Source organism: Scatophagus argus, chromosome 14 (genome assembly GCF_020382885.2).
Source record: "Scatophagus argus isolate fScaArg1 chromosome 14, fScaArg1.pri, whole genome shotgun sequence".
Classification (NCBI taxonomy): domain Eukaryota; kingdom Metazoa; phylum Chordata; class Actinopteri; family Scatophagidae; genus Scatophagus; species Scatophagus argus.
The window spans coordinates 4836416-4851787 of NC_058506.1; the positions used below are offsets into that span (position 1 = coordinate 4836416).

Genomic DNA, 15372 nt, shown 5'->3' on the forward strand with positions numbered 1-15372 from the left:
TTCAGAGCACGGTGAAATGTAAAGGGCTTCATAATCAAGGAATGATAAGATGTCTCAGTTGTTTAAGTGTAGGCAGTCAGGCCTTGCGTCTTTCTCACCATTTCACACTTTGTGAGAAAATATTTAAAATGTGCTGCATAGACATTCAGCTACTTTTCAGATGTTTTTTTTTTTTAGTAATTTGAAAACATTTTAATCACCATAATCCTCATCCTCAGAGGCGCTTTAAATGCATTTTATTTTTAAAAAAAGTGTCTATCCAAACTCAATACACTTCAGCCGAATCCCAACCAAATGTCTTATTAATATCAGAAACATTTTGATCCTTTTCCATTTAGTAAACAAAAAAAAAATGTGTTTTCACACTCACTGAATAATAATTTGTGGCTGATGTGGTTTTTCTAAAAAAAACCAAAAACTTAACATTAACTAGTTAAAAGCACATTTTCTCCTCCTAAAGTTTAACGGCTCGACAGAAGGTTTCTCCTGCTTCACTGAGCACACATCACACGTGTGACGTTTGCCTCTCTTGCCATCTTTGTCACAAGCTCAAGCACAAGAGATTTAAGGTGAGCACAGAGGAACTTTCCCTATTTGCCAGATGAAAGTGATGACAACCATTTAGTGTCTCTGCACACAGTGCGTATCGCTCAAACGTCCAAGTGAAGCAACAAAACGCAATATGCGCTTTAAAAAGCTGATTGAACTTAAATAATAAGAAATGTATTGCTTTGACAGCACACCAACAAAAATCCAAACATCAAGAAAAAAAAAAGAAAAAAAATCAGCTTTTTCCCCAGTTTAGGCTGGTGAACAGGGGTTGTTTTCAGTATCTAAGGGTATGGCATGATTATTCAGAATGATAATGGGGTAAACAGGAAAGCCTGTTGGAAGTGCGTATTAAATAATTGTAATTGTCAGCAATTCCTTCCCGCTGTTCTTCTTCAGCACAGCTGATGGGAGCAGGCAGCAGGGTGCCCCAGCTGCAGCATGATACAAGTGCTGATGAGGGGGGTTTTGTTCTACAAAGGAGGGGGTTTCCGTCGTATTTAGGTAAAGGTGACAATGATTATACAGATGAAATTCCCACTAAATCTTCAGTTTAGATGCAAGATGGTCAAGTGGGGTGGGGGTGGGGCGGTCTCTCTCAGTAGGCTCAGTTAGGACCCCCTGCAGGCCAGCATTACTTTGAGCGCTGCCTCAGCCCCATCTGATAGTTTGTTTTACGTTGATTGCCTGCTGATCAAATCCAGCTGCACTGGGTAACAAAATATGTTTTCAGTGCGTGTTCTCTGTTTTGTTTAGCTTTGTTTATGTTTACAAAAGAACAGACTAGACACTGGTAGAAAGTCGCTGAGCTCTGTTGTAGGTCTGTGTGATGACTTGAGGTCGCGTTCATTCAAAATCACTTTCCATATCAAGTTGACTGTGACGCTTTTGCATGTTTCCTCTTTGTCAGCGTGGAAGGACATTCATTTGTTCTTCTTGAATGCATACAGCTGGTGTTCGGCTGAGTGTTGTGTGTTTATGTTTGTGAAGTGTTTTAGTATAATATGTATTTTATGTGAACAACTAATTCAGTACCATACCTACCTTTATGATGCTCAGTTGCCCTGTAAATACTACTAAAAGGTTAAAAAGCAGGTGTTCTCCTTATGTCCCCCAGTCTGTAACCAACGCAGATAAGATATGTGACCAGAGGTCGGATCAAACAGCAACATTAACTGAAAATGTGAGTTTGGAAAGTCAAATGTCTCAGCATGTGGTAAAGTCATCCCTGTAACTCCTGCATATTACGTTCTTTGTATGCAAAGGGCCGCTCGTCTCACAAGGTCAGCCGTCAGGTCAGCTGTGCTGTGGCTCAGAACAATGAACAGGTTAACCATATCTGAAAAGTCTAAACCAACACATAAACTCATGCAGGCTACACCCAAAGTAGGGGAGGTGAATAAATTAAGCAAAAAGAGTGGAACTGAAGCTCATGCGTATAACCATATTTATAAATGTATATGTTTTAATAGAAGCCTAGCCTAAATGTTTGCAGTAATTTCTGAGTGTAAATGTCTGCTAATAATAGGTTTTACTGTGGAAGCCCACATCTGCCAGAACAAAAGAAGACAAAAAATGACAAAAGTAAGACAAACATACATTTACTGCCTTACCTGAACAATGAAAGGTTAGCCATAATTAAAATAAAAACACTCATGACAACTCAATACGTTTGACTTTGACCAAGTATATTTTGATTTGCGTCATGACGAATATTTCCACAGTTTTCTTTTACTAACCTGGCAGAAGCTGGCTTCCATATGTTGAGAATTTAGGGGAACGTACAAAGAGAAGTAAGAACATAAATGTTTAATTTGATTAAAGAAATTTAATTTCCCTCAAATTGCTGATTGGATTAGGAAATAAAGTCAAGCGCTGATTTACCTTGATATCTGAGGAGTTCCAGAAAGATGTTTTTTTATATATATAAAAATCCTGTTAGTGTTGATGTTGGATCTGTGGACCAAAGGATAGGCACGGTGATCTGATGCTGCTCAACGGTGGCTAGCAATAAACAGATGTAGCATAAAAAGTGAGAGCATGAAGCATTCTGGGGGCCTCAGGTGAGGTTGTTAAAGCAGTAAAAGTCCTTTGGTGGAATATCACAGCAGAAAAGCCAGTCCAGATGAGCTGGGAGCACACTGTGTTTGTTGTGTAGTCTGGCATGGATGTGTCTGGTTTTGTTTGCTCTTTGTGGTTGTTTGCAGCACGTTGATGGGCATGCTGCATACAACCACACTGCATGTGGTAAACAGGCTCCATGCAGAGTATGTGGACAAGACTAAAATTAGCTCTGATTGCAATGCCATAAAAGCTGAGAGCTTAAGTTTGTAATCGTAATGTCATATGTTTTTGATGCCGGGATATAGACAGAGGATACTGTGGTGTTTCTGACAGATTTCTGTCTCGATTTTGTTAAACATCAGAGCAAAATATTTTTTTCTTTAGTTCTGACAGACTTGCACAAATAGGAAGGCACTCACATTCGTGCCGATACGGACTTAAGTATCGGCACATGACATGACTGACGGTTTCTTTTACAGCAGCATCATAAAAATTCTGTGTTTCTGTTATCAGTGTCATTCATTAAAGCAGCTCATCAACTCAGGCATCGCTGTCCTCAAGCTACCTTGCTTAAAAATAATTACATGAAGTTCCTTGCATTGAAATAAAGTGGTTTTAAATTTGGGGAAAAAGAGAATTCAGAACAGTAGCTTTACTATTGAGAGAGGAAAAAGAAAGTATGACTTCCTGGAGTCTTGTCGCAATAAGATGGCAGCACAAAGTCGTTGTACTTAGTGCTGGATGCAAAGAAGTAAAATAAAATAAAATAAAAAAATACAGCAACTTGTTTGTACATTTCTGTTCATTAATACATGAAACAAGCACGCTAACATGTTAGGAAATGAGCTTCAGAGGTGTTGCTAGTTGTATTTTTGAAAGCTGGACAGAACCAGGCAGGCTGTTGCTTTTAGTCTTCAGTCTGCTAAGCTAAACTAATCTCCTCTTGGCTGAAGCAAGCACTGAAAAAGAGTACAAAGAAAGTGCTATCAATATTCTCATCAAACTCAAGTCGGCATATTTCCTAAAATATCAAACTTTAACATGTGCTTTAAAATGTGACCTTTGCACGCTGACAGAAATGATAACATCTGGCATGAGCACATCTGAGCCTAAGAACACCTAAAGCTAACAAAGTGCAGGTGAAACTGATGAAAAATGAGATATAAATGAGCATGGACATGATAAATCATTTGATGTCGATAACAAAATGTTGGGGGTTTTGTTTCTTGTCTGACACCACCCCCAGGTCTCACTGTTTCAGGAAACGGTCTACAGTACGAAGGGATTGTCTCTCCTTTTCTCATCTGTCCAGTTTTTGATTTCTGGTATGTAATGGGCTTCAGAGCCTCGCAGTCCTGCTTGCCTGGCTATAAAACTTTAATCTTGTTTTTGTGAGCCACGCAAACATTCGTGGTTCCCAGTCAGAGAATCTCACTGACTTTGGTGATGTCCTGATCTAGCACCACCAGCAGGATGACATTTGTGATTCTAACTGAAGCTGGAAAGTTACTGCTCTCATTAGCATTGACCTCACCCGTCAGTGTACCTACGAACCTGAAACCTTTGTCCAAATATGTATCCACTAGCAGTTTTTCCGGTTCATTTTAGCGTTGCCTAATTTGCTAATGCAAAGGGCAGACCACATATTCCCAGCACTGGTATGCTTGGAAGGCAGTGTAAGACATTCCTGAGTAATATTTCTGAGATGGCATCATGTCATGACACAGAAACCTGCATTGACATGTAAATCTGTGCTTAAGCTGCATTAAGTGCCTGAGGATAAAACCTGTTGCGGAGGAGAGTCCATACCGTCAGATTTCAAGCATTCCAAAAGTTCACTCAGTGACGTCTTCTCACATCAAAGGGGTGTGTTGTTTCCGACTGTGTTGCAGTACAAGGTACATTTCTACGATTTTACGCTCTTTCTACTCTCAGGCATGCTGTCGCATTGTGTTTTCTAGTCCTATTACAGCAATTATGTCCCCTGTGTACTTATGACACACCTGAATGACGCAGTTTCCCTGGCAAAACTCCCAAGGAAAAAAAGATAGCAGAAACAAGAAGCATGACGAGTCATTCTGCAGAGCCCTCTCTGTCTTGTTACTGTATGTAGCCATTTTATAGTGAAAAAGATCTGCTGTCAGAGGCCATGCTGCACACACAAAAAGTGGACAGAAAGTGAAGTTGCTGATTTTTGCTCTGAAAGCTTCTTGCCTACAAGAGAAAAAAACCTGGACAAAGCCTAAAGAAATGTAAAAATTGATTTATGCTGCAGAATTCTTAAATTGTCTTTGGAAGTACAACATCAAATCCACGTACTGATTTGAATTTGAGTGTTAACGCCTTGAGAACATGTCAGGCTGAAGCACTCCAGTACGGAAGTGAGTGCTTTGTCATGGGGCCCCGGCATTGCCACCTGGCATCAGCCATTGGGCTGGCTGCCATGTTGGTGCCGTGTGGGCAGGAACTGCAGATGCTCCTGCCTAACTATGCTCTGTTAAAATACCCGCACATAATTTAGTTTCACACAGCGCAGGGAGACATGTTTTGTTGTGTCGCTTTCAATCTGAGAAATCCTTGCAACATTAGATAGTAATGGTGTGATGCTTGTATTTCAATAACTGTAAATCAGACAACAAAAGAGGCCAGCCAAGTGCCTGTTGATTAGTTAGACTCTCAAGCTCTGAATCAACCTAGTGATCTAATTCAAACAAGACCAATAATATCTCCCCTCTGAGATGGAGTGAATTATGCAGAATCTGAAGCCTGATAAGCCTGTTTGATCTTGACATTCCAAAGCCACAATAAAGGAAACAAATGCTTTTGGAGCTGGGGCTTTGCACTAACCACAGTCATGATGTGTGTGCACATGTAATTGTGTGTATGGCAGAGAAAGAGGTAACCACACACTCACTATACATGTAATATGTTTTGACATTAATGGTTTTATTCTGCTTTGGTTTCATTTTGTATGCTTACTGCATTGTTGTTTTATTCGGTTATACTTATTAAATTCTCTTCCTGTAATCTGATTATTATAGCATTTACAGTGTTTTATTGCTAAGCACTTTGTACTTGTTTAGAACACTAAATGTATAAAGTTATTATTATTATCATTATTATTTAGTTAAGTAGTTTGCTTTTGTTGTTGTTTTTTAAAAGAGTGCATTTCCTTTTCTTTCTTAAATTTCAGGACTTCAATTAATAAATGAAAAACTGGTAACCATAATTATATCAGGGAACTACCAACAAATGGAAATTATGAAGATTTAGGTCATGTTAAAATAGCACTTTTTGACAAATAATCTGTGCCTAATGTTGTTTTTCCACAAAAAGTTTCAGAGGTTTCAGAATTCCAAGTCACACTTTTTTTGAGTTACATATTGGAACACGATGTTGTTATGAACATGAGTTAAACTCAGATTTAAGGTGAGCACAGAGAAATGTTGCCCCTTCAGCAGATAAACGTGAAGACAGTGTAAACACCACTGTGCACGGTCAAGCTCAAACATTCAAATGATCCAGCAATAAGCAAAACACATTTTCCCCTGAAGTGGCTATATGAAAACTTTAATACTCAGTGTTTCACTATTTAATTGTGACATTGTCATTCTGAGTTTAGAAAATATTTTTTATTAATACTCATACAAATAAAAATCAAACTACAGGCAAGCTTTCTTCAGTGTAACACTACACACTACATAGCATGATACTGTATCTTCTCTCGTTCTAAAAATGCTTCTGTAAATAAAACACTGGGTAATCCTGTGTGACATACCCATAAATTGGAACTTTCCTTTGGTAAGTACCTTTTTACCCGTCGGTCTGCCTGCTCACTCCACTGTGGTCCGTCATGACCCTCTGACTGCTACTTACAAAAACAACGGACCTTAGTATGATTTAGAATTAAAAAAGGAATGAAAAAAAATCCACATGCTCAGCATAATTTAATGAGACAGAGTGTGAAAGGAACTAAGTGGATAACCAAATGCAGAGTGGGCTTGTGGGTGGGTGGGTGGTGGATGAAGTCAGTGATATTTCAGCATCCCTCAGTGGTTAGCCTGCTGACAAGGAGGGGGAAAAAACGGGAGAGCGAGACAGTGAGGGAGGTGGTTGTGTGTGTGTGTGTGTGTGTGTGTGTGTGTGTGTGTGGTGAGGGGGTGTTTCGACGCTAGAAATTAAACCAGCGCCACTGGATAACAACTGTAGTGTACAGTATGTGAGCGTATGGAGAGATCAGAGAGAGAAAGAGAGGAAGGACAAAAGCAATGTCATTATTTGAATGCCAGTCCCCCAGCCTGTTTGGACAGGCAGGATTTGCATGTTGGGTTTTCAGCCGAAGCCCCGGGGTAGGGTGGGGTGGGGTGAGGTGGGTGGAAATAGTCATCTTCATGGTGCTTAGGGTGTGGCCGCTCTGGGAAAAGGACTTTTCTCAACAGGGGTCTCTGAGGGCAGGACACACATCTGACCTCGGGACACAGTGTGCTCACACGCTGATGTCAGGTTCCTGTTTTTTTTTTTTTTTTGATTTTTTACTTCATAACCACGAAGAACTGAGATCAAAAATATGAAATACGAGAACCATATGACTGTAAAGTCAGTATAAACTGCATAATAATGTATAATGTACGATATGTGAATTTATCTATGATTAATAATATGATTCACGCATGAACTTTAGCATTAAATGCTTATTAAAATAATGTCAACAGAATATGCTTTTTTTCTATCTTGATTTTTTTAAATGGTCGAATAACTTTTCAAGAAAACAATTTGTGCGTAAAATGATTTTACACTTTACTAATATTTACTACTACAAGTACAACTGCAATAATACGGTGTTGAAGAGCACAGCGGCAGGAGCATAAGAGTAGCTATAACTCACAACTCATAGCGAAGGCTTAACTTGGAATCTGAAATGGAGATGATGTCAGTGTGCATCGAGCAAATCAGTAATGTGATAAGTGTTTGGATGTGAAACATTAGATGGGGAAACTGGAGTTGTGATGGACTCAGGATCCTCCTTGTTCCTCTTTCTTGGCTGACACGTGAGATTCTTTGGAGACTGGAGGGTCAACACCGGCCTAGTGTGGTCAAGACTTATCACATAATGAACAGAACAGAAATCCTCTTTTCAACAGACTTTATTTATAGTGAAAGCAGATGGAAAAAATAAACAGTGCATACACATTTAAAATAACTCAGGTACAGAGATCTATTAGACAAGAAATACAGGCACTTACACATAGAAATATAAACAGAATTTCTAGACAAACATGCACACACAACATTCAGACAGGCATGCCAAAAGGGGGCTCCCTTATGGAACGGGACATCCTGAAACTGCCAAGAAAAACACTCTCTAGGCCAGCGAGCCATTCCAGTGTTATCCAATGATTTTGCTTTTATGACCAGGAAAAAGTTTCACCCTTTTGCTCTGTTCTAGAAAGAAAAAGAATCTAAAATAAAACTGAGGCTTTGCGGCAAAAGTATCCACTGGTCAAGCAATGATTTTCAGCTTTGTATAATTACCAATTTGTGGCTCTTAGAAAAACACCCCCTCAAGAGAGTTGTTCCAATAAAATGCAGCCTCCTACAAAAAGTGTGTATTGAGCAACAGAAGAAAGTACTCTGTGAAAGAGAAGAGGGAAGTGTAAAAGGGAAGGGGAGAGCACTAAGTGTACCATACCTAGGACAGGGTGTCACAATGTGATGTGTTGCAATAAGGTGTGTACTGTCTGGATTCTCTGGAAATTCAAGAGGACAGAGCCAACTCTCTCTCTCTCTCTCTCTCACACACTCATACTCATACTCATATAGATACAGAAGTACACTATTGATATCACATCTGCATTTGCAAACATGAGAAAACACAGTTCCCCACATGAAACCACATAAAACCCTCACAGACGTCAGCATGAAGGAAATAAACAATAGACCCATGTCTCTGACGTTTCACTAGCGGTTGGGATAAAGAGAAGTGACATTGCAGCACACACCTCTAAATGGGAAGTGATGCTAACTGAGACAATGATAATAACAGAAAGAGGACAAAACAGGATGCTGGTCAGATGAAAGAGCCCGAAATGTCAGACAGCCTACAGACTGTTGTCGCCTTGCAATCTTAACAGCCAACACCAGTCTGATAAGCTATCTGACAGGCCGAGAGAGTGAGGGACGCATGTACAGACGACAACAATGGGGGAAAAAAAAGGAAAAAAAAAGAATCCTAATCCGACTTACCATGACAGAAGGAAAGAGGAGATGTGAATGTTCTGGCTAGAGCTGGTGCAGAGCGCAGGGTTCAGCTCGCTCAACAGTACCCCTCTGTTTTGAATCTACTCGAGTGATTCGTCTCCTGGCTCCGTGACTGGGGCAGTGCAACGAGTTCATCTGAAGGTTCAGCTGAGGTAACGGCACAGACGCTTTTCACTGTGCGCTTGAGGGTTTTTTTTTTCTCCTCCCTCCTGCTTGTGCCTGCTCTAGCGCCCACTGTGCTCAGTCCAGCGTAGCACAGCAGCGGTACAGAGAGGGAGAAGAAAATAGCACATTTCACTGGCAATTACGAAAAAAAAGAAGGTACTGCATGTATTGAAAGCCAGCTGACGTTATCCAATGAGCCAAGAAAAAAAAAAGTGGTCGTACGAAATGTAGAGTTTTGTATTAGGAGCTGCTCAGGTAAGATCAAGCATGAACTCGTTGTCCTCATCTGGAGTAAAACGAATTTTAAAAAATCTCCACAGACAAGTGAAAACAAAGACAGTAACGTGACAAAGACTGGGTCTAAGTTAAAGGGGACAGCTACTATCTGCTGTAGAACAACTCTCAGTGAAACTCCGAGTCTATTAGTGGAGCACAATCTGTCCTAATCCATAAAAGATAAAAGAGAGAGCAACAAATGTGGCAGCCACGCAACCTACTATCTCCGTCTCGCTCTGTGCCTCACACGCAGGCACGCGCACACACGGACATAGATCTGATTCAATATATGGCTGCATCTGGTAAAGTAGCCCCGAGCTGACTCGTGCTCTCTTCCTGGAAGCAGAACAATAAGGGCAGACAAAGGGACCAGCAGGGTGATTCATGGCCGATTTATCATTTCTCACCTAAAAGTACCGAGATGAGCTCTACTGCACCCGCAAAAGAAGAGGCCACCTAAAGCCCCACAAATGGCATGAAACACTCGTCAACATCTCAACCACAATTGACTCCTACAATATGAAGAAATGGGATGGCTCTGAAGTGGACACAATTATTCACAGACCATTTACATGTCTTATCTATCTGCAGCCAATATTGCACAACAACTCTACAGTATAGTAATAAATACACAATACCTTAAAGCAGCAAATATAAATAATAAATAAATAGGTTAATGAACAAATTAATTTAAAGATGCTGGTTTTTCAGAACATGCACCACATAATCAAAAGTAGTAATCCTAACTTATTCAAATACAGTGAATTCAAGTGACTCTATGGGCATGTAAGACTTTAAGGTTCCTCTACTGAAGTGAACAGTGCAGCTTAAGGCCTCACTAAGAAGAATTACTGCCAGCAGCTTCTCACGTGCTCAGGAGCTGCTAAAAGCACCAACACGGACACTTAATAACGCTACAGCTTACTCACACGCACCCCACTGAGCACCTACCTTACAGAGCACAACCGTGGAAATCACTACCAAATGCAAAACCTTCAGAAGCAAGTTAATGGAAGTCCAAGTTCAACATAAACAAGTTGCCACAATAACAAGAGAGAAACCAGATGGAGGCTGATATTTTGTTTCAGGTAATGCAGCAGAAACGAGGTGAGGAGCTTCAAAAGTTGATGGTTCTCCATGAGCATTCGCTGGCCTTCACTGTGTCTTGCCCTCCGAGTACTTCTCCTGCTGCTCGCGCTTGGCGCAGCTCTGGGCCATGGAGTTGACAATGGAGCAGACAAAGAAGCATACCATGATGACCACAACCTTCTCAAAGAGCCACGACAGCCAGCTCTCCTCCTGCCAGGAGCCGCAGAGAGAGCAGAGAGAGCAGAGAGAAAGAGAGAGAGAGAGGGAGAGGGAGAGAGGAGTTCGGTCAGTGAGCTGAGGGCCACCCTCACCCCCTCCCTTCACCCCACACCCTGCTCTCCCCTCTGCTCCTGATGCTGTAGGCTAGGTGGGGATCCAGCTCCATGTGCAGGACAGATAAAGATCAGGGGTAATAAAACACGCGGCAGCCCCCGCCGTCCTCCCTCCTAACGCCCCCACTGACCCCAGCCTGCAGCCTGCCTCCACCAAGTTAAATTGCCGCTTCTCTCCTGTAACTGCTGGAGGCTCAAGTTACAACAAAAAAGGAACATTGTTCTAGAAATGCCTTAATCTGTCCTTGTGCAACTCAGTCTGTCCTTTTTTTTCTTCTCCTTCCTAGTAAGCGCATAAAAAAAAGAAAAATCGTATTCAATGAATCACTAAGAGCAAGAGAGAAAGAGGGAGTGAGAAACGGAGAGGAGGGGAAAAAGCTATGAAAGAGAAAAAGGCTACAGCTACAACTGGCTCTTTTTGTTCTAGACAGGGGGGTTTTGATGGATTGTCACTGACGAAGGGGGGGGGCCCCCGCCCTGGTCTACAGTCAGTGCTGGGTTCAGGCGGGGCACCGAGTGCAAGTGCGTGTATGACACACAGGGGAGTGACCACACTCACACACACACTCCCAATTGGTAAGATGAAGCATGAGTCAGCACGCCCCGCGCTACAGTAGTACAGTTCAATACAGCGAGTGGAGCCAGACCCCACACTGGCCCCTGTCCTCCTCCCCTCTTTCTCTTCCCTCCCCTCTAGCCTGCCCAGTGCAGCGCTAACCTACTCTGTCATTCTGGCCCTAAACAAGCCTCTGTAATCTACTGTATCACTACAGGTTATAGTAAAATCTACAACATCAACAGTTCTCATATAAACACAAAATTAGGTTTAAAAAACACGGATGAAACGGAAAATATTTTAATTGAAATTTTAACTGAGAGGAAATGGTCGAGGTAAAGAGGGTGAAAACAGAAAGAACTGTGTTCAAGAGCGAAAATGGGTCAGAGATATAAAGGAAGGCTGAGATAAAGAGAAGAAAGGGTCACAAAAAAAGTGGAGGGAGAAGGAGTGAAAGAGGCAAAAGTAAGGGGGCCGCATTCTTTTCTTGGCGCGCACACATGAATGAATAGAGTCTGTGAGCTGGGGGCTGAGGCCCCTGTACTTACAGTTGGGATCCCCTCTCCAGCATGATGGTGCAGCTTGGCCTTCTGGGCCTCCAAGTACTCCCTGAAGGGCTTCTGCAGTGCCGCACCCAGCAGTGGAACAGCTCTGCCTCAACCAAGAGGGGGGGGGGGAGGGAGGGAGGGAAGGAAGAAGAGAGAAAAAGGGAAGGGGTGGGGGTGGGGTGGAGGGGGGCATGGAGGGAGGGGGGTGGGGGGGTGGGGGGGGGCACAAATCACGTCACATCATTGTTACTCACCAGCCCAAGGGCAGCAACAAAGGGAGGCATGCTGTCCTATGTCCTGTACAGTGTCGCTCTCCCCTGCTTCCTCTCTCCGAGAGAAAGACGGAGAGAGCAACGAGTGCAATCCCTTCACTGCTCATCCTCACTAACACACACGCAAACATACACACACATACTGAGCAAAAAAAAAAAAAAAGTACAGACTGTACCCCAGCTACAGAAAATAGTGCCGCTCAAAAAGAAAATGAAAAACAGTAAAAAGAAAAAGAAAATCAAAAAAAGAAAGAAAAGATAGAAATAAAGTTGGCCGGTCCCCATACAGCAGCCGCGGCAGCAGTAGTCACCCACATTCTCCCGCTCCGCTCTCCTCTCCTCTCCTCTCTCTCACACACACACACATACTCGGCTTCCTCTCCCTCTCATACACACACACACACATCGGTGAACTCGTTCAACTCCCCTGCAGTGCCTCCTCTGCCGCTGCAGCGAGGAGAAATGAATGACTTCTCAGAACTCTCACATTTATCACAAGCGGTTCCTGTAAGGACTGGTTTCAACCAATTAATGAGGAAGTGAGTCGTACCCGAGCTGTGTCATCACTGGCTGAGATCTGGGGGGGATGGCCCATAGAGGGAGGGCACTCCTGTAAGACGGCCCATATTAGGAAACCCTTTACAAGCATACTACCCCCCCACACCCCCCCCCCCCTCACACACATACACACACTCTCACAGAAAAAAAAAGACGCGAGAGACTGCAAAGAATGCCCTAGAATAGCGAATCAGTGGCCCATCCCTAGGCTGGAGTTAGTGATTAATCACTAAACAAATACATACTAAAGACCTTAACTTATTCTCTTTTGTGGCTATACACAGTCGCTTACATCCCCAGAGCTATTGTTTCAAAACGTTCCTCCTTGTGTTCAACATGTACGTCTTTTGTTCATGTTGGGGAGGTCTCATCAAAGCTCAGAGACACATCAAAGATTTTAGGGCAGATTTGCGTGGGTAGTCATGTCACATACGGTTGACTTTATAGCTGATAACTTTCTCTGAGGGAGGCAAGTCATTTCCGTCCTTCCCCACCTCCACATACACACACACACATGTACACACGCCTATACTATGGTGAGAATAAAAACAGGTTGTGTTAAATGAGTTTACAACAAGGAAGCCTTTTAGTAATGATTAACTTTATACCAGGTAATGGATATCCTACATGTGAATGGGCATAAAGCAGACAGGAAGTCTACCGGTTGGATCACGCTTTAAATTACACAATAGAAAATGGTTAGGACACATGGTATCAAAAATCAAGCAAGTTTTTTTTTTGGAGGGAAACAAAGGCTCTCCTATTCCCATCCCCCACTTCACAAATTCCTAACATCTACACACACACACACACACACAGAACCTTAGCAAACTAATTTAAAAAACATATAACCTGGGCGAAACATGAGTTTGCACAAGAAAGGGCACAAAACAGGAGGAATACACTAGTTCAGCAGCTAGAAGTAAACAGGCAAGAACAAAGCGTGAGAGAAACACTTTTCAGAAATGGCGGGCGAATCATCTCCTACACGATGAGCAATACTGAGTCATGAGCCTGGGCAAATCCACCAACAAAGAAGCTCAAAGCTAGCAGTCTAAAACACGTTTTTAATGCCTCACAGTCAGGACTGTCTCTTGGTCTTTCCATTAAAAATCTGATGATTTTGTGCTTTTTGGGAATATATTTTCACTTTTTGCAGAAGGGGTTGTGAGATGGTTGGATTTAAGAATTTCTACTGTGAGTGTGTGCATGATTAAATCCGTGAGTACCAGTGCTGAACATCTTCAGAAGAGTAACTTTCTTAATCGGAGATAAAATTACCTTCTTGTTAACTATGAATTAAATGATAAATGTATGTAACTTGTGCATGGATTGAATATACGGAATAAATAGCATAAATGTTGACTTTAATGTTCAGTAAAAGTTAGGAAAATTAAAATGGTATTTATAGTTCTTTATAAGATGAGAACAGGTGAGGGAGAGAAAAACTGGAATCTGAAATTTATAACAGCCATAAGATGTAATTTGGCAAGCCTTAAGTCTAAACTATTTACTCAGCAGCAACTGAACAAACTTTAACTGCTTTGTTACAATCCCGTGCTTTAAGTTAGAGTAAGAGAAAAACTCCTCACTTGAATCTTTTTCCCTCAGTAAGACTCTGAAACACTTTGGCCTTGAGAAACAGGGAAATAAATCAGTTTGAACAAAACTACTTTCAGCACTTTTTAAAAACCAGGAAGTTTTTACACAGATTTTAACGCTCCAAAAGCTCTTGACAAATTCCTGTATAAAATATAAAGGCTCATTTCCAACAAAAACTGATCATATGTCAATTTATGGTGGGTATAATTCAGTAAAAAAACAAAACATTAAAGAATAAAGCGTAGTAGTCTTGCAGAAGGACATACAAGTTAGTTCCAATAATTTTGTTTCCAATTAAATCTATGAAATGCAGAGCTACTCATAATGAAAATAAAGTTCATATATTCATGTCTCTAATTTTATTTGAAATTAGTGACATGGGCAGTTGAAACAGTTTGACCATAAGAGTGCCTGAAATGAGAATCAGTTAATAGTCTTTGTCTTCTAACAGTTTTTTCATCATTCATTTTAATGTGACAATAAAGGAGAGAAACTGAATATGGATTTTAACACAAACTGATGCTGTATATTATTTCAAATATGCAATCCAATGATGTGTTTTATATGAGAATCCTCCTTTTTGTATGTCTGTATCCAAAAATATGAATAGGCATGACAAATTTACTGTCAAATACAGAAGTTAATCCAAGCGGATCTTTAACATATGACTCCTCTCACTTTCTTCTTCTAAAGAGAAAAAAATTGGGGTAGTTAAAATTGTTCATAACTACAATTATAAAAAGTCTGAAAACGTAGGTGGTTATATAACCACAGAAGCCTGCATGTGTGAATCCTATCAAATTTTATAACAGTTGTTCTGCAGTTGATTGAATTACTTCCAGAAGTTGTGCAAAATGCATAAAATGCTCCACTTGCTTGGGTTATAAAAATGATTCCTAGTGAATACATGTGGCTTATTATCAACACTATGGGACTATTTTACATACCTGCACATATTCTTAAACATAAGCAATGTGTGTGATAGTTAATTTCGTAATCAACATCAAATAGTAAACATGAAGGCTTATGGATATAGAAGGGCAAAGGATGGTTGCTCCACAAAGAGATTTCTATTTAGTCACTAAATTATACAATAAATTAAT

General features: G+C 41.1%; 1 protein-coding gene across 7 annotated transcripts in view; it reads right to left on the bottom strand.

The window, feature by feature from the left end:
- Positions 1–7741: 7741 nt before the first annotated feature.
- LOC124071282 (vacuole membrane protein 1-like) overlaps positions 7742–15372 on the bottom strand; it is a 56965-nt gene continuing 49334 nt past the window's right edge. For 4 of the 7 annotated variants that reach the window (XM_046411826.1, XM_046411825.1, XM_046411822.1 and 1 more), the window contains one exon: positions 10470–11940. In XM_046411826.1, coding sequence (XP_046267782.1) covers positions 11673–11940 — 268 coding nt within the window. In that variant the 3' untranslated portion in view covers positions 10470–11672. Of the gene's footprint in view, positions 11941–15372 lie in introns of all 7 variants that reach the window. The other 3 variants (XM_046411827.1, XM_046411828.1, XM_046411824.1) reach the window with 1 other exon arrangement.